This window comes from Leptonotus elevatus, chromosome 6 (genome assembly GCF_054856555.1).
Source record: "Leptonotus elevatus isolate MCC_2025b chromosome 6, RoL_Lele_1.0, whole genome shotgun sequence".
Taxonomy (NCBI): Eukaryota; Metazoa; Chordata; class Actinopteri; order Syngnathiformes; family Syngnathidae; genus Leptonotus; species Leptonotus elevatus.
Genome location: NC_141244.1, coordinates 25,870,789 through 25,893,436, shown reverse-complemented (window position 1 = coordinate 25,893,436; position 22,648 = coordinate 25,870,789). Strand labels below are relative to the sequence as shown.

Sequence of the window (22,648 nt, the reverse complement as noted above, 5' to 3'; positions counted from 1 at the left end):
GCAACACAACTCAGCGCAACACAGTTGGCCAAAATGTTGCGGGGCAATTTGTACAAATCAGTAGAATGTCAAATTTAAGAATAAAATCAGGTGGTGCATTGTGGGTATCGCCACAGAATTCCATAAGATCCAAGACCAAGATATCGCACCATCCTAACAACAAATGAAAAGGACTTAACAAACATGGACGTCGCAGCTGTGAACTAGCTTAGCGCTAGCTAGCAGGAGGCTAGTAGCAACGTAGATAGATTTCAAATGAGACCAAAGAAAAAGAAAAGGTGGGGGGGAGTCAATAATATAGCTTTATTATCTTTTTTTGATGAAGATAAAGAACTACTACATAAGCGCACTTCATCGACCATTTTGCTCAAATTGGCGTTTTCATTTATTGAACTATGATGGCAGGTTTTTGTTGTTGACAAAAGTACGGTGAGTAGCACATTATTATTATTTGACTCATCAAAACAGAACGAATGCACATTTCTTAGTTACTTAGTTACGACGCTTCACAATACTTTGCAAACACCAAATCATGCGTTATGTACAATCAGTGTGAATAGTTTAAACAAAAGAAAATCAGAATGGAAAATAATTATGTTCAGCTCTGCTATCTGATGTGGCCAAATGTTTTTGAGCTGCTGTAGCCTATCTAAAGACTTGAGGCTACAGTCAACATGCGAGCTTGTGAACGGTCCATCTGCAGAAAACTTCCACTGCACATTGGCAAGGTCAGCCATGCAAAAAAAAAAAAAAGGAAAGGAAAAAAACAGCTCAATTTAGATACAAATAAATTCTGACCCGCTGCATGTCGCGAGGATTTATGTTGCGGTACGGACGATTTTAGACAGTTTGGACGTCATTTGTCAATTTTGAGATTTCTCCACAAATTGCTTCCTTGAGGTCACTAGTTTTATTTTCCAGCAGCATAAAAGTAAAAATTGTAATAAAAGTGAAATAAGCAATTATTAGACAGTATGCATCGTAACTAGGGAGTGTTTTTAGCCTAACTGCTACCCTGCTAGCTAGCGCTGCTAGCTAAACCCGTTTTTCTAGCATGATTATTTTCAACCTTCCAACATTAAAATTTGCTGTAACTCTCCATTTTTGAGGTACATCCATGTATTATATATCATTTGAAAGGGAATTATATGAATGTTTTTGGCACGTGAGGACACTTTTGCCAGTCAAACCCACAAATCTAAACTTGTCCCAACAAAAATGTGACGATGAGTGAGCGTGTTGTTCAGCAAAATAAAAATCGGAGTTCTGCTTTGATCACGGACGTCTCATCACTGCTCAGTCAGCTTCTTTTTTTTTTGCGCAAAGACTTGCACATTTGGGCAATGACGACCTTTGGGGGCGTGTCTAACAGAGAAGGCGAGCCTTCCAATATAAAGCAGACCTCGGATCAAGTCCTCTTATCGACAGGATCACTTAGCAACCATGAGGTCTCTGGTCTTCGTTCTGCTCATCGGAGCGGCTTGTAAGTAAAACCCGGCAGAAATCGCATCACGAAGAAATGCGTTAGGTTCATCACGTTGTTGTTTGGTTTCGCAGTTGCCACGGAGGACGACAAGATCGTCGGAGGCTACGAGTGCGCGCCGCACTCGCAGCCCCATCAGGTGTCCCTCAACTCGGGCTACCACTTCTGCGGAGGCTCCCTGGTCAACGAGAACTGGGTGGTGTCCGCCGCTCACTGCTACAAGTCGTACGTACTGTTAGAGTGGACAATATTAAGTATTGTACTCTTTGCGCGTTCAATTAACTGAATGGTGAGATCCTGGTGAAGAAGTCCCTTTGCAAAGGTATTATAATTATCAGAAGCTTCTGATGACAAAAACCGACGACACTGAAGCCGTGTTCCATCAGATTGTGTGTCGTCCACTCCGGCACATCATTATTTATTGAAAAGTGGGTGAATACGAAAAGTCTCCTCCCATCAGCCCACAGTACATTTGTTTACAACTCTGTTCCCATGGGTATAAATACAAGAGAATTCCTCTCTCCTCCCTTCTGCAAGTTCCCATAGCTATAAATCAGATTAGAGAAAAACAATAATCAGCCTGTGCCGCCCCTCTTCCGACAGAGACCGGCACCAGACTTCCTTCAAGATAGCAAATGTAAAAACCCGTTGCCCTTCTTCTGAAAGTGAGACAGATAATACAATTCTATTCATTGAGCCGTACTGCTATAACTAAATCCAAAACGGCTAAAATATAAATTGAAACTGAAAAACAATGTTAAAAACTTAACAGTACCGCGATCTTATGAACGGGCCCGAATCCCGCCCGGGCCCACTTTCAACGACCCCTTGAAATGTCGCGCAGCCGCGTGGAGGTGCGTCTGGGCGAGCACCACATCAGGGTCACCGAGGGAAAGGAGCAGTTCATCAGCTCGTCCCGCGTCATCCGCCACCCCCGCTACAGCTCGTACAACATCGACAATGACGTCATGCTGATCAAGCTGAGCAAACCCGCCACCCTCAACCAGTACGTGAAGCCCGTGGCCCTGCCCGCGAGCTGCGCCCCCGCCGGCACCATGTGCAAAGTCTCCGGATGGGGCAACACCATGAGCTCCAGTAGGTCGCGGTGTCGCCATTTGTTTGCCGCGTCCGGTCTGAAGTTTGACTTTGGTTCTCGATTGCTTTTTCCGTAGCCGCCGACAAGAACAAGCTGCAGTGCTTGGACCTCCCCATCTTGTCCGACAGGGACTGTGACAACTCGTACCCCGGCATGATCACCGACTCCATGTTCTGCGCCGGATACCTGCAGGGCGGCAAGGACTCGTGCCAGGTACCGAAAGCAACTTCTCAAACATGGATTTCCAAGGTGGAGCGGTAACCGTTTGTCGTCGTCCCCCCCCCCTCGCCGTCAGGGTGACTCCGGCGGCCCCGTGGTGTGCAATGGCGAGCTTCAGGGCGTCGTGTCCTGGGGCTACGGCTGCGCCGAGAGGGACCACCCCGGTGTCTACGCCAAGGTATGCCAACGCCGTTCATTTTTTACAGTAAATTTGGCCCCACTCTAAACAAAATAAAATTTACGCCTTGCAAGAAAGTAAAATATTTTGTGTACAAGAGAATGTTTTTTGGTCTTATGGATATCAGCAAACAGTAGAAGTGGCAAAGGTCATCTTCCAAGATGAAGGTCATCAACACTTAATCAAATAAATTGTACTCAAATAATTTCCTTTAAATTAAATGTACATCTCTCTCTCTCTATGTATGATTTCTTCCATGTTGATTTCCTGTCGTTGCGATTGCACGTTGTTGTTTAAATACTTTGAAAAAAAATGATCCGCCATCCAGCGAGCTAATAAACGTGTCCATCCACAGGTGTGCATTTTCAACGACTGGCTGGAGCGCACCATGGCCAGCTATTAAGTCCCCTCCTGTGCCTCACCCGCGACGTCTTTTGACCACCTGCGACGTCGCGGGATTTTCCCACCAATGTGCAGCAACTTCCCCTCGCAATAAATACATAAAAAGCCCGCCTTTGACTCCCATACATTTTTCTTGTGTAACATCCCAGCTGCACTCCATCACTGAAAACAGCCTAAAACTCTTGCGAAACTAATATTGATCGTCAATCGGTAAGGTCGATCGTAACACGTATCGGGTTCCAAGTCAAGGTTAGAAAGCTGTTTACAACTAAAGTCATCTTTTTTTTTGTGGCCAAACCAAACTGCTCCATTTCTATAAAAAGTATGACTTTGAAACGAGTACGGAGAAGTTTTCCCATCAGCAGCATGCCAGGAGTTTTATTAGTCTGCGGGGCCCGAGGTAAGACTTAATAGTTGGCAGTCAATAAAAAGCCTCATAAAGAAGTGTTCAATTGGAACCCGGCCAAAAGCGCTTTGAAGCTCGGATTGTTCGTCCGGAACTCAAAAAATGAGACTTTGGAAAACAACACTGGCAATCTGCACACACGGGTCTGGACTGGCACGAATACTCGGCCCTGGCATTTAGACTCGGGTACGGCACGTAGTTCTACCACTGATGTTTTTATTGGTTCACTTTGCTATTTAGATATTGTAAATGGATTAATGGGTTCAAATGATTTAGGTTAAAATTATCATTCAATAGCACCACATCAGCCCCGAAGCCCGGTGGGCCAGATGGCCAGTCCAGCTCTGCGTACACAGGACATATAATGATAAACAACACAGATATTAATTTACTAGAATATGGATTGAAACATTTAAAAAAAAAAAGACCACGACAATCCGTGCCTTTCAAAAGGTTCAGCAGTGTTCTCGGCTTGAATTAGCACATTATCGAAAAAGAAAGCAAAAGAAGGAGAGATTTGAATTAAGTGTTTGTGAAAAGAGACAAAGATGGTAAAACTAAAGGAAAGATGGATGCAAGTTTTTATCATGTATGTTGTACTGCAATGTTGGAGGAGCCCAACTGGGGACTGCAAGTCGAGAATTACAATCAGCTGCAACCTTCTAACTATGTTTGAATGCACTGTCACCGTCAAATCAAGATTTATTGCTATTGTCAAGAGAAGGAAGTTTGGCATTGAAGTCGGGAAATCGATGAAAGGGATCAATTATGGAAGGAGTGAAAGAATGGAGGATGTAAGGAAATGCGCTTATGATCACTTTTGAGACTCCGCAAGGTCAACACAAACTACATTCGGTCATGAAATTTTAACACTGGCCTTGACAACCTCCTTTGAAGACTTTACACTTGTTTAAAACCTTAACCCTGTTTTTTAACTCACTACAATATGAAAGCATATTTACGGAAGCTAGCATCCATAATTATGTCCCCCTCTGCTATTCAGATTTTTTTTTTTAATGACAGAAATAAATATATATATATATATATATATATATTTATTTATTTTTTAATCAGAAAACAAGTATTCAGAAAACCAGAAATATTTTTTTTCAATAAAACAGACTTTTTGTTCAATTACGCAGAACCAAAAACAGACAAACAACAATACCCTCCCCCCCAAAAAAAAACCAAAACATTTCGAAAACATCACACATAAAGCCTATTTTCAAGTTATTAGATTAAACGGTGTTTAAAATGTATTGTGGTAAATAAGTGTACAAATAATATACGTCCATAAATAACGAAGTTGCCAACAAGCACCGCTATATGCAAATTGTGCGGAACCATTGAGCCATTGTTTTTGTTCCCCACACGGACAACTTTAGTCGACGCGCCGTCAATGTCATGTCAACTTCACCCCCTTTTTCCTTGTTTTACTGACCTCGACTTTCAATTGAACATGAATTATCGTACGATTTAACCATAAGGGTGTTTGAATCGTTTCCTTCAAAAGCGTCTTTCCCGTGTAGGCATTTTGGTGTCGTTTTTGTCGTGTGAGAAAGCGAGCCGACAAGATGCGTTTGACGCTGCAAGCGTTGCTCTACCACGGCCGAGTGGGCCGGAAAATGGGGCTCGGTCCCAAGTCCCGCCTGGACATGCTGCGGAACATCCTGACCGGACTGGTGCGACATGAGCGGATCGAAACCGTCGCGGCCCGGGCAGATGAAGTCCGCTTCTACGCGGAGAAGGTAGCGAGCTAGCTAGTCAGCTAATCGAGCTAACGCACTAATGTAGTACATAGTGTAGACAACACTTGAGTTTTCAGTCCTTATCTTTTGCAGACAAATTAAGTCCATAATAATAACTAGCATGTTACTAGTAGTGCACTAGTTGACATCTGCATGCTACTAGAAGCCTGGCATTTGTGACAATGTTACATCCTGTTAGTGTCATTGTACACATTACATTACTACGCTACAAAACTTTTTAAAATATGCACAACGATATCTTTACAGTTAAACGTTTTCTTTCTGTGTTGAATGCACGTACGTATTACAAAATTAAAATAAAGACTAGGATAAAATATATATAATAAAATACGTTAGTAGTAGTGATGATTAAAAAAAAAAAACTAAATATTTGTATTTATTTATGAAAACATATTTAATACAAATAGATGAGAAACAATTTTGCAAATGGAATTACAAATTGAAGTTTACATGTACAGAAACAAATTCAGTCAGTTGGAATATGAATGTAATTGAAAAAAAATAATCTAGGATTAAGAAATTTATTCAGTGTTGGAAAAAAAAATTAAATACAAAAATATTAAGAAAAAAAATGCATGCAATATTGAAAAACAATTGTAATTTATTTTAATGGAATATATAATGATTCCCAATCTAAGTTTCTAAGTGTGTGTCGTTTATCGTAGCTGATCGACTACGGAAAGAAAGGTAACACCGACGAGAAGGCGATGAAGATGGCAACTTTTTGGTTAACGGTACGAGTACACATTTGTTACTTCTTCTTTTTAAATTGATTCAAGCTTGTTCACGGAACAAATTCAACTCGAAGTCTTGTTTGTGACATTTGGCCCATGGCAGGAGAAGGACCTGATCCCAAAGCTGTTCGAGGTGCTGGCCCCGCGCTTCGAGCGCCAGTCGGAGGCCTACACGCGAATGGCCCGCTTGCCCAACCGGAACAACCTGGACCGGGCCCAGATGGCCGTGCTGGAGTACAAAGGAAACCCTTTCCCGCCGCTCTACCCGGTCAAGAAACAAAACCCGCTCACCCTCGTCAACCAGCTGCTCGCTGGATACCGGGACGACAAGGCCAACTCGCCAGCCAAGGCGTGAAGCAGAGGACTAATAAACATTGTGAACTAGTTGTTTTTTTAAACTTGTTTTTTGGGGGGAGTCTTGTTGATCAACAGATGTTTGTGTTTATAATTTAAATAAAAACTCAAGTGTAAAAACAAATACAACCTCACTTATTCATTATATGAAGATTTTAGTATGTGGCAACATGAAAAGTGAGCAAGCTAGAGAAGCAAAAAAAAAAGTGCAGTTACTTAATTTGTACGCGAGATGGCGCCAGAACGAACCATATTTTATTTTCCTTTTTTTCCTCCCAAGTTAACGCTGTCAAAGTCTGAATAGTCACATTAACCCAATAGTTTTACTAACAAAACAAAAAAAGATAAAAAATAATTATACAGACATTGCGTTTGCTTTTTTTCTGTCCCTTAATGGCAACAGTTAAATAATACACAAACACATACATGAGACCTGTAGTAAAACATGTTTTAATTATTATTTTGGCAAAAAGTGTATCATATCTACAGCATATTTGACACCATTAAAATGCATTTGAACAATGCTTCCTTCAGTGCTGTGTGCTCTTAACCAGAGGAGCTTTAAAAAAAAAAAAAAAAAGTTCTCTTCTCTGTCATGCGTACATAATTCATCACCTGGTTCGGTTTAACCTTCCACCTGTGTGTGCGTGTGTGTGTTTAAATGCAGAAGCAGCGATCCGGTGTCGTACTCGTGTCCACAGAACAAACGGACAATATACATTAGACGTAATCAAATACAAGCACAATACAACAATTCATTCAAGTATTGCTCTGTACTCAACTCTCACATTGGATAAAAAAAAAAAAAAAAAAAGCAATACAGTGTTTCCTCCATTCATCGTTTGTGTCCCGCGATATAAGCAAGAACAAATTTACAGTTGCCCGCCTTCCTTCAGTGGTAACCACACTGGGATGCAAAATCCGTGCGCGTGTAAAGTAGCGGTTATTGAAAGGTTTGGAATTGCCGTAACATCAACACTCAGCATTAAGCCAGCAGACGTTTGTTAAACAAAAAAGATGTTTGAACGTTTTGGCATTTCAATGCAATGTTATTTAGTTTTACGGTAAAGGTCAACTGAGAGTTAAGAGTTTGAAGCAAACACGCTTTCCTCTTATTTGGAGACTTTGAAAAGTGTTGTGAAGGCACGTTAACACTGTATTTTGAAAATTTGATGACAAAAAAGGTATAAATGACTCCAAAACGTACGTGGATGTTATATTGACATACCGTACCAAATTAATTACAATTTCTTGGCTATTTTTTTTTTAAATTTTGTCTACAAATCTATATCGCCCTGTGGGTTTTCTTTTTTTAAGACAAAAAAAAAAAAGGTTGTGCTTGACCTTGACTAGTTTCGGCGACAACTGCCGCCTTCCTCAGAAGCTGACGTTCCTGGGCGGAGCCAGCGTGGCGGAGCTGTCATGTGACGATTCGCGCCGATTCCGATTACGCCCTCTGTCACTCGATGATCTCCAGAGAAGTGGATCCCATGTGTGGGAAAGTTGCAACGCAACGTAATATATAAAAACCGCGCCAAAACAAACTATGTTGGGCAAGATCTTTCAAGATAAGAAAAAAAAGAACGCCAAAAGGAACGTGACAAACAAACAGCAACGCATTACAACAGAGCAGAAAAGGAAAGAGCCACACAAGAAAACCTCGAATCCGCCATTTCAGATCACTGCAAACAAGAAAACCACATCATGGACCGGGAGAAAGCAAGCATCGTTGGAACAGAAGGAGAAACATACAAAAGATGGATAAAAGAAGCAATAGCGATCAGGAAACGGGGACCGGACACACTTTTTTTTTTTTCTTTCTTTAAAAAAAAAAAAAAAAAAAAAATAGGGACCGGACACACTTAACGGGGACCAAGGAACTTTTCAACTTTCCCACACATGGGATCCACTTCTCTGGAGATCCTCGAGCGACGGAGGGCGGAGCCGGCGTGGCGGAGAGCTGTCATGTGACGCTGCACGCCGACAGGAACGTCAGCTGATAAGACACGTCACGACTTGTCAGTTTGACGGCTTCCGAGTCGTCGCCGAAACTCGTCAAGGTCAAGCACAACCTTTTTTTGTCTTAAAAAAAGAACAAACACAGGACGATGCATTTTCTTTTTCCCGCACACCGCTTCTTTTCTTTTTCTTTAAATAATATATTTTAGCTGTGGTACAATCGAACCCACACCAGGGTCGTATTTACACGTGTACACTTTAGCATATGTCGAACAACATAGTAACAAGGTGACATCATCACAAATAAACAAGACCAGGAACATTAAAGTGCTCCATGCAGGACACACAAAATGTACACTTGTTGCTTTTCTACACACTGTAGTAGGAGGAAAAGGAGTGGTTTGACGTTAAACCAGAAATTCAAACGTTGGCACGATTTGAACACTCAGGGTGCAAAAAGGGTTGCTTTTCTTCAGATGGCGCTAGCCCCTCCGCGGAGTTAGCCGTGTCATGCTAAATACATTCAAAATACTTTTTTTTTTTTATGTACACTTAAAATGACATCCTCAAGTCTGTACACATTAAACTCTTGTTTCTTATTTGTCTTTTTAACCGAATTTGACTCCCAAAAGGATTTCATTGGAGCTCACGGACTTGGATGCTACGCTACAGGTGGCTAGGTAGCATTAGCTGTCGTGACAGAATTCAGACATTATACGCACAAAAAAATACATTCGTGTGGATTTCAGGGGGGAGTTACCTTAATAAACAATCTTTTCGTTAGGAATTAGCGGACGCTTGGGTGTAAAAACGACAGGTTGTTAGCTCATGTTAGCGAGTTAGCAAGATGGTAAGAAATGTGATTTGGCTAGCTATGTGTTTTGATCTTTTACCGACTGACAGTTTGGATAAAAGGATGTTAAAAAGGTGACATTTTGTGAGAAAAAAACAGAACATTTATGACAATGAAGAGAACCAACAAGGAAAATTCATATCTTTCTTATGACAAACTCAATATATGAGAAGTTGTCATATTACGTAAATGAAATATTAATTCCCCAAGAAGAAAGTTGTTATATTATCAGAAAGTCAAGATTTTACATGAAAAGTCTTCAATATATGATATTAAATTGAGTAGTTGTCATTTTACATTTGCCAAGTTCAATCAAACTTCGCCAATATATAAAGCTTTTTTTTTTTTTTATATTGTGAGCCAGACTTGATTAGAACACTGAAGCATATTGTGTATTATTATTATTATTATTATTTTAAAGGTTCATGTTTAATACACACCATAAACTCATAATACTGAATATTCGAAATGTCTTTATGGATGGGAAATATAACACAAACAAGCCTTTTTTTCTTTCTTTTTTTTGTACAAATACCGTAAGTGTTTACCATTTATCACTAATCTGGAATAACCAGTTATGATGAAGGCGAAAAACTATCCTGTACAGTTGTACACCTTGACTTCATGTTCAACTTTTGAGATTTTTTTCTTTGTACAGAACAAATTCATCTCAGTCTTGCTACCAAATGTAGAAATGAATTTTTTTTTTATTATTATTTTTTTTAAGTCCAGTGAAATATGATGGCGTGATCTTTGATGGTCGAGAGTAGAATTTGAATATTAATGTGGAAAATAAAAATGAGAACAAGTGGGTGCTCGTTTAAACTATTTACAATCACGAAGAAAAAAGATATGTGGAATTTTGTCCCGTTTTTTTTCCGGGCGTGGTTCTCGGAGGTCCTCCTAATAGTCAAATATTTATTGCTTCTCTGGTAACAAGCGCTTTCGTGTGCTCCTGCCATAAAGTCTTGATTTTGTACTCACTCCGTCCTCACGTTTTCACGCCTTGGATCCGAAGCCGCCGCCTCCTCCGATGCCGCCGCCCTGCATGCTGAAGTACTCGGTGAAAGACGGGAGCCGTACGGGGATCGGGGGCGAGCGCACAGCGGCGCCGGCGGTGGCCGGCCGCGGCGGGATGGGGGGCGGGAGCGGCGGCAAAATGGACGCCAGGTCGTCCACGGCGGGCGAGGTGGTGATGATCTTCTGCTCGCTGTTCCTCGGCACGTCGGGGACTTTCCGCGGCACCGTTTCTTCCACCGTCTTGACGGGATCCTGCAGGGGAGCATCCGGAAGGCACTTAAGGCGCAAATGTTGGGAGAAAAAGTCGTAATTTCACAAGAAAAAGTTGCAATTTTATAAGAATTTATGTAGTTAAGTTTTAAAGGGGAAGTCAAGTTTAAAAAAATTGCCTTTAATGATATATCGATTTCGGGAGAGAGAGAAAGAGAGAGAGAGAGAGAGAGAGAGAGAGAGAGAGAGAGAGAGAGAGAGAGAGAGAGAGAGAGAGAGAGAGAGAGAGGAGAGAGACAGGGAGAGAGAGAGAGAAAGAGAGAGAGAGAGAGAGAGAGAGAGGGAAATAGTGAGAGGGAGAGAGGGAGAGAGGGAGAAAGAGAGAGGAGAGAGAGGAAGTGAGAGAGAGGGCGAAAGAGAGAGAGGGGGACAGGGAGATAGAAAAATAGAGAGAGAGAGGGCGAAAGAGAGAGATAGAGAGAGGCAGAGTAGAGAGGGAGAGAGATGAAAAAGTAAAATTGTATTAATAAAGTGTCACACAAAGAGAAAGTGTAAAAGGAAAAAAGTCACCATTTTCCACTTTGAACAATCACTTAAGGGGAAAAAAGTTGCAATTTCATAAGAAAAAGATGAAAAGACGACTTTTATAAAAAAAAAGCGTCCCTGGGGGTCCCGCGGTGGAGACGTTTGGTCCCCAAACTCACCGACTGGATGGAGAAGAGTTCGGTGAAGTTGGGCTGCGAGTCCCCCAGGAAAGATCCGTTCCCGTAAGCGTGATGCGGGAAGCTCTCGCCGCCCTCGCCCCCTTTGGGACTGGACAGCAGGATCCCGATCTGAGACGTGCGCACGTGGTACGGGAAGTTCTTGTTGGCCGCCGACGGTCGCGTTATCACCTGAGAAGAGACAAGAAAAAAAGAGCAAAAGTATATATTGGGGGGAGGGCCTTCATTTTAGGAATAAAATGAAACAACATGACATGAATGGTTCTTACAATTGATGTTCACAGTTGAAACTGCTTAGTTGGTGCTGCTCTTTTGGTTAGCAACAGAGTCCAAATGGGCTAAGCAGTTAAATCTGCCATGAGTGAATTAATTACCATTATAACCCACCATTTTTTTTGAGCGAGGTACTTATGATAAAAGCCTTCTATTTTTTTTTATTTTTATGGAAAGAGTCCACACTTGAGACTGATTACGTAGCTGCTGCTGTTTTGGCTCGCAACAAGAGTCCAAATGGGCTTGGCAGTCAACTCTTTAATGGCATTTATTGGACATCCGTGGATTATAGGAGGTGCTGCTATTTTGGTTTGCAACAAATCATCCTTGACGTCTATGTGAACAAGATCATTGCTAATCGACAGGAAAAGGGCGGTTCTTATTTCAACAAATGCTGAATTTGCATGAGTCCGATTCCGGAATCTGCCGTTGTTTTGGTTAGCAACAGACTCCAAACGGCCTCCACGTGAAAATGAGATCATCAGTTAACGCCCGAAAGGAAAAAGGGAGGCGTGGATGTGAGGGGGGGGGCGTTTATTGATCCGTGCGTCAAGGGTACAAACCAGGAAGACGATGTGGGCGTAGAGGTGGATGCCGAGCTGAATGCCGTTGACGATCTTCTCCCGAGCCCAACGGGGGATACCAAAGTTGGCGATGAGAGCCATCACTGGCACCGCAAAGAACCTTCAAGAAAAAGAAAACAAAAGAGTGAGAGAGAGAGACAGACCATACAGAGAAACAAAACAAAACATGAATAAGGTATAATTCTTACAGCAGTTGTGAATGACAAAAAAATTAAATAATTTCTAATCGCTATCATCGTTTATTATAATATAAAAATATGTGCTGAATATTTAATGTATTTTAATTTTCAACAAAAATAAAACAACTTTCACAAGATTATAATAATATTAAATCACAATTGCATTTTTAAAAAAGTAAGCAGAATTAATGTCAATAAAAAAAATGACACTAAAATGTAATTTTAAAAATAAACTTGAATTAGAATTAGTATGCTTCGACTCTTATTTACAATAGTTTGCCCTTTTTTATACTCTTATTCTGGACATGTTAAAAAAAAAAAAACTATTGTACATTCAATCATTGTTCTTTTTCCTCGTCAACACAGCTTTACGTAAATGTTACTTAAAACATTACCTGTGCACTGCGGTGAAATGTTTTTCTTTTATTCCGTTTGAGGTATTTCCACGACAACAGATTATTTTTATCCACGTATAGAACAGGCAATTTAAAACAACTTGAAATCCTCTTGACAATTCAAGTACATTTCCTCAGAAAGGCATGAATAATTCAAAGAAAAGATTCTTGCTGCTGATGAATGGGGGGGGCGAGGGACGGAGGAGGGGGAGGGGGAGGGGGGAATTCCCCGGCGGGCCGAGGACTCACCATAGCGTGTAGGTTGTGAAGAAGGGCACGTAGAAGGGCTGCTTTTCGGGGTAGTGCTTGAGCGAGACCAGCACGGCGTAGCAGAACCACACGTAGGCCAAAAGCTGCAGGCCCATCAGCCCGTAGCCCGCCGGGCTGTCGTAGGCGTACAGAACCTCGCCGGGGTCAAAAAACTGAAAACAGGTCCAATCGACATCGCTTGGTTTCAGGGCTGGACCGGCCATCCGGCATGCAGGGCAGATCCCCGGTAGGCCGGTTTCTTTTGGGGCCGATGTGGCGCTATTCAATTATTCTTTTCCTCCATTTTACCCCCCAGATACCCGCCCACAATTTGGAGGGAGCAGCCCATTAATCGCAAACTGAACCAATAAACATCAGTGGTAGAGCTACGTGGAAGCCAAGGGTGGTCAGGAATTGGGCCTGCAGGTCAAAATGGCAGGGGCCATTATTTGTGCCAGTCCAGCCCTGCTTGGTTTTATAAACACATGTAGCTCCGCCCCTGCATCAGATATGGACATAAATGTTGGTGAATAACGATGTTAAGATTGGGGGTGTCAGGTGATTACAATTTTTAATAGTAATTAATCGCATGACTTCAATAGTTAACTCGTGATTAATTGTAATTTTGATATCTGATCTAAATGTACAAAAAAAGGTAGAATAAGTTTTCAAACTCTTGTTAACATAAAAGTGGAGAAAAAATGTTAAACTAATAGAAATATGGCTGCATCTTTTAGTCATTGAGAGAGTCATTTCATAATAATTCATGAAATTTAGTTAAAATTAAAAAGATGTACTGTAAAAAAAAAAAAGCGAATGATATTGATTTGTGTTGAGGTTATTTTTCTGCCACTAGATGGCAAAATTGCATTTGTAAGACATTGGTGACAGCGCAGTCACCAAAGTAATCTTTAACATGAAGTAACTTGTGAAATTCTGCACATTTCAAAAATTGTAAAATACAACTTGACCCCAGTCTCCACAAAAATATGCATAATTATTCAATTTATTACTGCTAAACTTTGACGTGGACGCGTCTGCTACGTTGTGACTGGAATTCCCCAATATAGGCTTTCCAAGAAAGGGGCGGCCATTAAACGCGAGTGGAGTTAAAGGAACTTTAAATGAACTCAAAATGAACGCACTCATTTTGACAGCCCTGGTTGGGCTGTTTTACGCTCGCGCATTTGTTGGTGACATCGCCACCTTCCTCCTCGCTGTCCTCGCACGCCCATCTCGGTCGCGGGCCGCTAGCAGATTGCATTTCACGGTCCGGCGGACGCCCGGCGTGACCGAGTTTTAATGCGGCTGGTCTCCGAGGACGGCGTCGTGAAAAAGTCCGCCGTCCCATCGAGCGAAGCGTGAACGTAACCCGGGCCGGGTTTATTTTTAGCGGGAGCTCCCTCGAGTGTGAAGCTCTTCCTTTTTATTGGGTTGGACGGACGGACGGACATTTTGCAGATTAACATGAATTGAAATGAATGAATTGATCCATCCCAGCGAGAATTGTTTTGTTACAGCCAACTTTACAACAAGCAGCAGATAATAAACACGTCTTGAAAAAAGAAGCTGTTTTGTTATTTCCAGTCGATGTAAAATAGAGTGACACGTCGTTTATGTCATCAAACCACATTATTTAACATAGCCCAGTAGCTTAATGCTAACACATTATGCAAAACGCCATTGACTGGCTAACGAAAGTAGCATCGATGTTGTGATAGTACTTTAAGCAACGCATATTCAGACAATGTCATTATTCCCTAAAAAATGTGTTTATATTTGGGATGTCAGGCGATTAAATCTTTTCATCGTAATTAATCGCATCAATTGAAAAGTTAACTCACGATTAATCGCAAATTTTAAACCTGCTCCAAGTTTTTATACTTTTCTTAACATAAAAGTGGAAAAAAAAGTTACATTAATAGAAATATGGCTGTATCTTTTAGTCATTGACACAGTCATTTCATAAAAATTCATAAAATTTAGTTAAAATGAAAAAGATGTACTGTACTGTAAAAAAAAAACAAGTGCGATATTGATTTGTGTTAAGATCATTTTTCTGCCACTAGATGGCATAACTGCATTTGTAAGATGGTGACAGCTCAGTGCATTTTTCTTTTCATGTACAGGCATTCCAAGTAAGGGGCGGTGATCCAAAATTTAGTGGCGTTAAAGGAACTTTAAGTTAACGCACTCATTTTGACACCCCCAAGTTTATATCAATAAAAGCTTACAAGAAATGTCCCAACATCTCCAGTGGAGCGAGTACCCTCGAAAAGCGCGCGAGATGACGCATTCGTGTCGGGATTTGACGATGTGGACGGCGGTGAATGATGGCGCAGGTGCGTGCGCGAGTGCGTGCGTGTACCTCGGCCTCGTAGATGAAGAGGATGACGTAGGTGATGGTGTAGACGGTCATGTAGATGCTCAGCTTCACCGAGCCGCTGTGGCTGATCCTTGCCCTGATGGAGAGTCAAAGTTCAGCCATCGGTGAGGCGCGAGACAGAAGAGACATTGGGCGTGTTTGACATGTTGAGGGCGGGACAAAGAGGCATCAAAACCACATTGAGATTTACGGGCAAAGCGCACACGCGAGGACGGGCCGAGCTCACATTTGAACTCTTTGTTTTGTTTTTTGTTTTTTTTAGGGTTTTTTTTTCGCTTTTTTTTTGAACTCTTTGAATAATAAACGCAAGCTCCGTTTCCTTAAAGAAATACTCAACTTCACTTACAGCCGCCTTGTAAATATTACAAGAGCAAACTGTAGGAGGAGCACGGTCTCCTGTTCTCATGGACTTTTCTGGGTAAGAGAGATTTGATCCGAAAGGAGACTATGGGCAAGATGCAGGACAGTGAAAATTGGGGAGCAGTCTTGTGTACTCAGTTACTTTTATTTAAGTCATTTCTTGGATAATTTGTATTTGTCAAGAGTAGTTTTATTCGCCGCCTGCACAGTTCAATCAATGGCAATGAATGAGTTTAATTCAACACACGTTTTACTTGGTCAGACGCTGTCACATGCAGTCACATGACCACATAAAGTCTCACACAGAGGCAACATTTTCAAAGTGACTTATTTTCAGGGGGGAACACAAACACACACAAAAACAATTTAAATCAGAAAATCGTTTTAGGTTTCAAAAGTTGGGAGTGCGCTGAATCAAAGTGAATCGTTCCACTTTAAAATGAAGCGCCCTTGAAATCGTAATGGACCCCCGTGTATCGAGCTACGAAATCAAGTCGGCTTTCATTGGAGAGATGCACGCACACACACACACACACACACACACACGCAAAATAAAATTGCAGTCCCACCTAGTGACGGTGAAACCTTTGCCCAGCAGTATGAGCATAAGCAGGAACACCAGGAAACTGAGTGAGAAGAGTAATTTCCCTGGAGAGACACAAAGAGGAGACACCAGAGTAATAAGGAAAGAGGAACCAGTCAACTGTGTGCGCACGCACACACGCACACACACACGCACACACACACTATTATTAGAGCCTTTTCAACTTGCAAAAAGGTTACCCCACGGAACCAGGAACATGGTCTTAAAACGTCCATATCCAGGAACCATAAGTGCCGATATGGTCATAGGTTTTGGGACCCGTGACAATTCGCCAAGAGGAAATGAGCTACAACAGCTCCCCGCTCTTCTACGAAGACTTTTGACACGATTTTTTTGTCCACTCATCGTCAAAATCCTATTTTTGAGCACGTGAGGAAGACAGAACCCCACCGAGGATTTTCAGGCTGCCGTTGCCGACGCCATCGCGGGCGTAGAGGCCCCAGTAGACGCAGTGGAACAGCAAGCTGAGCACTGCAGATGGGAAAGAGAAAAAAAAAAAAAGGGTGAGAAACCAGGACACGGAAGAGCAGCGAGCGAAGATGTCGAAATGTGTGGTGGCAAGTCACGAATATGGGCAGACCTACAGCATATGGATTTTTTTTGGGGGGGGGGGGGGGGGCAGAAAAAAATAATGATTACCGATTAATCAGTGGATGAATAAAAAAAAAAAATCCCCAGGGCCATTATGACTACTTTTAGCAACAACAAAAACTCGCTTGCAATATCTCAATGTTACAAAGAAAGAAGACAATTTGCAGTTACACAACCTGTCCAAGAGACATAAAAAAACAATGACAAAAAAATAAAATAAAAATAGAACGGGTAGTTTTAAAAAGAAAAACAGAAGGCAGGAGGAAAGGGGGAAAAAAACTGACTGCGGGCCTGTAAGAGGAGCACAGTATGGATTTGGGGAAAAAAACCTCAGCTAACAGGTTCACATTAAAAGGATACTTGACTCATTGAGACATTTTCAGCAGTAAAAAGTTAATATTTCGTCCAGAATGAATTTGATACCTTCATTATTTTTCACGTCCAATTACCTTTTAAAACAAAATTTTCCACTTGCTGTCGACTGAAGATGACATCATCACCTGTGCTGAGGAAGTAGGTAACAACCAATCATGGCTCACCTGTTTTCTGGGTTTGGTCAGCAAACGATTCACTTTTTTACTGCTGAAAACGTGTCAAGTAACCCTTCAATACACAACATGCAGACTCGCACAGGGGGGCAACATTACAGCCCTCCTGCAGAGGGCGCCACCACATCCCATCTGCAGGTGCACCATAATAGTCTTGTAAAAGTGCCGCGTGTAAGCGCGAGTGTGTGTCCTTTTCCCCAAAGGCGCGTCGACGCATCGTCTGGTTGCTAACTTCCTGTTGAAGAACAGCAAGTTTGTCATCCTGAAAGTTGCCCCGAATGCCTGATACTGCCAACGTTTCGGGAGCCGTGTACGACTTGAGCACAGCGTGCCAGCGCTTTTGCCAAATCCGGAAAGAAACGAGGTTGAAAATAAGAAGAATTTTCGAGGGGGAAAAAAAAGCAGACACGCCTGTGAACGGGATCAGAGAGGGGCATGAGAAGTGATTTAAAAAGAGGAGAAGCAGAGGAGGAGGCGAGATAAGGTAGGAAGAAAGAGATGAGCGCGGGCGGGCGGGCGGGTCGCTGTCGGCCGGCACGCTCCGCCGCAGGTTCAATAGCGCCCATTCAGACGTTAATACGGGCCGATAAGATCAGCCGCGCTCAAGTGTGGATTAAAGCGGCTGCGAGATTGCGCATGGCTCATTGTCACCCTGCCGCAGCCTCAACCGCCTCCTGTTGTGACGTTGTGTGTGTGTGCGTGTGCGTGTGCGTGTGCGTGTGCGTAGGATGGAAACGCTCACCCTCCACACCTGCGGCCGTCATAAACATTTTGTAGGTGGTGTGAAGAAGCTGTCTCCCCTTCAGATTGTCTGCAGAAAGAAAAAGGCATGAAAGGGATGAGGTGATGGAGGCGGCTTTTGTGCTGACGCCAGACACGACAATAGAAGGAAGCAGAAGCACCATTATTAGCACGCGTCCGTATAGAGACGCGTAACATTTCTTGGGGATGAATATTTTACCAGTGCAAACACCCCTGCGAGGAGCCGCGGGGTGGGGGGGAATTTACTGGTGAGGAGCAGGTCGTAAACATTAGCGCTCACCCTGCGTACGTGTTCTCCAAGAGGACGCCTGCACAACAAAACAGCAAAAGGTAATTGGCCATTTTTCACATACAAGACTCAGCTCTGGCCGGTCGAGTCAGCGAGGCCTTCTTTGATGGCCTCAACGCCAGCACGACTTTTGCAATCCACACTACAAACATGTCTTACATCAAAGTGGATTCATTTATTCTCAGCAGTGTTTCTTAGGGCTGTGCTGCTTTCTACGAGGGTGTATTAGGGCCATCTAGAAATATATTAATTTTTTTAATGTATTTTTTAATGTGTGGGGGTTATATTCAGAGAAAAAAAAAACTCGAATATTTGCGACAATATAAAGTTGCAAATTTGCAAGAAAAAAACTCACAGATTATGAGAAAATAACTCGAACAATTGTGGTGTAAAGCGGCAAATTTGCGAGAAAAAACTTGCATATTTACAAGAACAAACTCAAATATTTGCGACATTGTAAAGTGGCAAATTTGCGAGAAAAAGCTCACAAATGTATGAGAAAAAAACTCGAATATTTGCGACAATATAAAGTTGCAAATTTGCAAGAAAAAAAAATCACAGATTATGAGAAAATAACTCGAACAATTGTGGTGTAAAGCGGCAAATTTGCGAGAAAAAAACTTGCATATTTACAAGAACAAACTCAAATATTTGCGACATTGTAAAGTGGCAAATTTGCGAGAAAAAGCTCACAAATGTATAAGAAAAAAACTCGAATATTTGCGACAATATAAAGTTGCAAATTTGCAAGAAAAAAACTCACAGATTATGAGAAAATAACTCGAACAATTGTGGTGTAAAGCGGCAAATTTGCGAGAAAAAACTTGCATATTTACAAGAACAAACTCAAATATTTGCGACATTGTAAAGTGGCAAATTTGCGAGAAAAAGCTCACAAATGTATGAGAAAAAAACTCGAATATTTGCGACAATATAAAGTTGCAAATTTGCAAGAAAAAAAACTCACAGATTATGAGAAAATAACTCGAACAATTGTGGTGTAAAGCGGCAAATTTGCGAGAAAAAAACTTGCATATTTACAAGAACAAACTCAAATATTTGCGACATTGTAAAGTGGCAAATTTGCGAGAAAAAGCTCACAAATGTATAAGAAAAAAACTCGAATATTTGCGACAATATAAAGTTGCAAATTTGCAAGAAAAAAACTCACAGATTATGAGAAAATAACTCGAACAATTGTGGTGTAAAGCGGCAAATTTGCGAGAAAAAACTTGCATATTTACAAGAACAAACTCAAATATTTGCGACATTGTAAAGTGGCAAATTTGCGAGAAAAAGCTCACAAATGTATGAGAAAAAAACTCGAATATTTGCGACAATATAAAGTTGCAAATTTGCAAGAAAAAAACTCACAGATTATGAGAAAATAACTCGAACAATTGTGGTGTAAAGCGGCAAATTTGCGAGAAAAAACTTGCATATTTACAAGAACAAACTCAAATATTTGCGACATTGTAAAGTGGCAAATTTGCGAGAAAAAGCTCACAAATGTATGAGAAAAAAACTCGAATATTTGCGACAATATAAAGTTGCAAATTTGCAAGAAAAAAACTCACAGATTATGAGAAAATAACTCAAACAATTGTGGTGTAAAGCGGCAAATTTGCGAGAAAAAACTTGCATATTTACAAGAACAAACTCAAATTTTTGGGACATTGTAAAGTGGCAAATTTGCGAGAAAAAGCTCACAAATGTATGAGAAAAAAACTCGAATATTTGCGACAAGATAAAGTTGCAAATTTGCAAGAAAAAAACTCACAGATTATGAGAAAATAACTCGAACAATTGTGGTGTAAAGCGGCAAATTTGCGAGAAAAAAACTTGCATATTTACAAGAACAAACTCAAATATTTGCGACATTGTAAAGTGGCAAATTTGCGAGAAAAAGCTCACAAATGTATAAGAAAAAAACTCGAATATTTGCGACAATATAAAGTTGCAAATTTGCAAGAAAAAAACTCACAGATTATGAGAAAATAACTCGAACAATTGTGGTGTAAAGCGGCAAATTTGCGAGAAAAAACTTGCATATTTACAAGAACAAACTCAAATATTTGCGACATTGTAAAGTGGCAAATTTGCGAGAAAAAGCTCACAAATGTATGAGAAAAAAACTCGAATATTTGCGACAATATAAAGTTGCAAATTTGCAAGAAAAAAAAATCACAGATTATGAGAAAATAACTCGAACAATTGTGGTGTAAAGCGGCAAATTTGCGAGAAAAAAACTTGCATATTTACAAGAACAAACTCAAATATTTGCGACATTGTAAAGTGGCAAATTTGCGAGAAAAAGCTCACAAATGTATAAGAAAAAAACTCGAATATTTGCGACAATATAAAGTTGCAAATTTGCAAGAAAAAAACTCACAGATTATGAGAAAATAACTCGAACAATTGTGGTGTAAAGCGGCAAATTTGCGAGAAAAAACTTGCATATTTACAAGAACAAACTCAAATATTTGCGACATTGTAAAGTGGCAAATTTGCGAGAAAAAGCTCACAAATGTATGAGAAAAAAACTCGAATATTTGCGACAATATAAAGTTGCAAATTTGCAAGAAAAAAAACTCACAGATTATGAGAAAATAACTCGAACAATTGTGGTGTAAAGCGGCAAATTTGCGAGAAAAAAACTTGCATATTTACAAGAACAAACTCAAATATTTGCGACATTGTAAAGTGGCAAATTTGCGAGAAAAAGCTCACAAATGTATAAGAAAAAAACTCGAATATTTGCGACAATATAAAGTTGCAAATTTGCAAGAAAAAAACTCACAGATTATGAGAAAATAACTCGAACAATTGTGGTGTAAAGCGGCAAATTTGCGAGAAAAAACTTGCATATTTACAAGAACAAACTCAAATATTTGCGACATTGTAAAGTGGCAAATTTGCGAGAAAAAGCTCACAAATGTATGAGAAAAAAACTCGAATATTTGCGACAATATAAAGTTGCAAATTTGCAAGAAAAAAACTCACAGATTATGAGAAAATAACTCGAACAATTGTGGTGTAAAGCGGCAAATTTGCGAGAAAAAACTTGCATATTTACAAGAACAAACTCAAATATTTGCGACATTGTAAAGTGGCAAATTTGCGAGAAAAAGCTCACAAATGTATGAGAAAAAAACTCGAATATTTGCGACAATATAAAGTTGCAAATTTGCAATAGTAATCTCTGCTATAGCAATTACTATATCCTTATTTGAAAACTAGAACAAAACATTGCACACTTGGGAATGTCATGTCAAACCCACGGTTTTGGCCAAAATAATTATCACAATTATTTATTATTTTTCTAATCAATATTGTAATCATGATTATTAATCACAGTTTTTTGCACTACTTTTCATAAACAGTATGTAAGTATTTTCAGTGCAAAAATTACTCAACATAAATAACTATTATTATAAATAAATAAAAAGTATTATGAGATAACTGAATTCTGACGAGTGGAAAAAGTTAGAAAATAACACGAGTTATCAACTCGTTGATAGCACAAACATTCTCCGCAGTGGACTCGAAATCCAACGTTCCGAGTGAATAACTGATCGAGGACTGCCAAATCAGGCAAGTGAAAACGAACAAAAGTCAAATTTAGCACAACATTCTGCAGCCAACAGGAGAGGTGGCACGTAAGTGAAAAATGTTTTTCTCACTCCAAGTCTCCTGTGCGAACATCAGCACAGATGCGCCTCATCATGTGCCGTAATTGCTCCGGCAAGGATAGCAGGGAACATTCTTCCCACTCGCATCTATTCCAAGCTGCAGTAACTTGAGGAATCGAGACAAAAAAACCATGCAGGGGGAGTAACGTGCACGATTTAACAACAGGGTGTCACCGCTGGAGGTAAAAAAAAAAAAAAGAAAAGAAAAAAGTCCTTGAGGAGCTGATCACGTCGCTGAGATGTTCCGTTTAGTGGTCTCGTGTATTCCTTAAACGAGGAGGAAGCTTCGCGCTTGACCTTGGCATCGTATTTCACTCGACGCCTGCGAGGC

The 22,648-nt window shown here is 40.8% G+C and overlaps 3 protein-coding genes across 3 annotated transcripts in view; 2 read left to right on the top strand and 1 right to left on the bottom strand.

Annotated features, from left to right (window-relative positions):
- Positions 1 to 1,351: 1,351 nt before the first annotated feature.
- LOC147172973 (trypsin-2) lies at positions 1,352 to 3,486 on the top strand. Its single transcript, XM_086077582.1, has 6 exons — positions 1,352 to 1,483; positions 1,558 to 1,708; positions 2,328 to 2,578; positions 2,656 to 2,792; positions 2,875 to 2,976; positions 3,332 to 3,486. The coding sequence occupies exons 1-6, from the start codon at positions 1,444 to 1,446 to the stop codon at positions 3,377 to 3,379; spliced, it is 729 nt and encodes a 242-aa protein (XP_085933708.1). The 5' UTR covers positions 1,352 to 1,443; the 3' UTR covers positions 3,380 to 3,486.
- A 1,677-nt stretch (positions 3,487 to 5,163) lies between these two features.
- On the top strand, positions 5,164 to 7,165 carry mrpl17 (mitochondrial ribosomal protein L17). Its single transcript, XM_086078360.1, has 3 exons — positions 5,164 to 5,532; positions 6,219 to 6,287; positions 6,391 to 7,165. The coding sequence occupies exons 1-3, from the start codon at positions 5,359 to 5,361 to the stop codon at positions 6,640 to 6,642; spliced, it is 495 nt and encodes a 164-aa protein (XP_085934486.1). The 5' UTR covers positions 5,164 to 5,358; the 3' UTR covers positions 6,643 to 7,165.
- tmem145 (transmembrane protein 145) overlaps positions 7,071 to 22,648 on the bottom strand; it is a 33,945-nt gene continuing 18,367 nt past the window's right edge. The window contains exons 8-15 of the mRNA XM_086078359.1: positions 18,317 to 18,385; positions 16,826 to 16,906; positions 16,401 to 16,479; positions 15,454 to 15,547; positions 13,086 to 13,258; positions 12,242 to 12,362; positions 11,388 to 11,576; positions 7,071 to 10,725 (exon numbers count right to left, since the gene is read on the bottom strand). Of these exons, the coding sequence (XP_085934485.1) occupies positions 10,453 to 10,725; positions 11,388 to 11,576; positions 12,242 to 12,362; positions 13,086 to 13,258; positions 15,454 to 15,547; positions 16,401 to 16,479; positions 16,826 to 16,906; positions 18,317 to 18,385 (1,079 nt within the window). The 3' untranslated portion in view covers positions 7,071 to 10,452. The remainder of the gene's footprint in view (positions 10,726 to 11,387; positions 11,577 to 12,241; positions 12,363 to 13,085; positions 13,259 to 15,453; positions 15,548 to 16,400; positions 16,480 to 16,825; positions 16,907 to 18,316; positions 18,386 to 22,648) is intronic.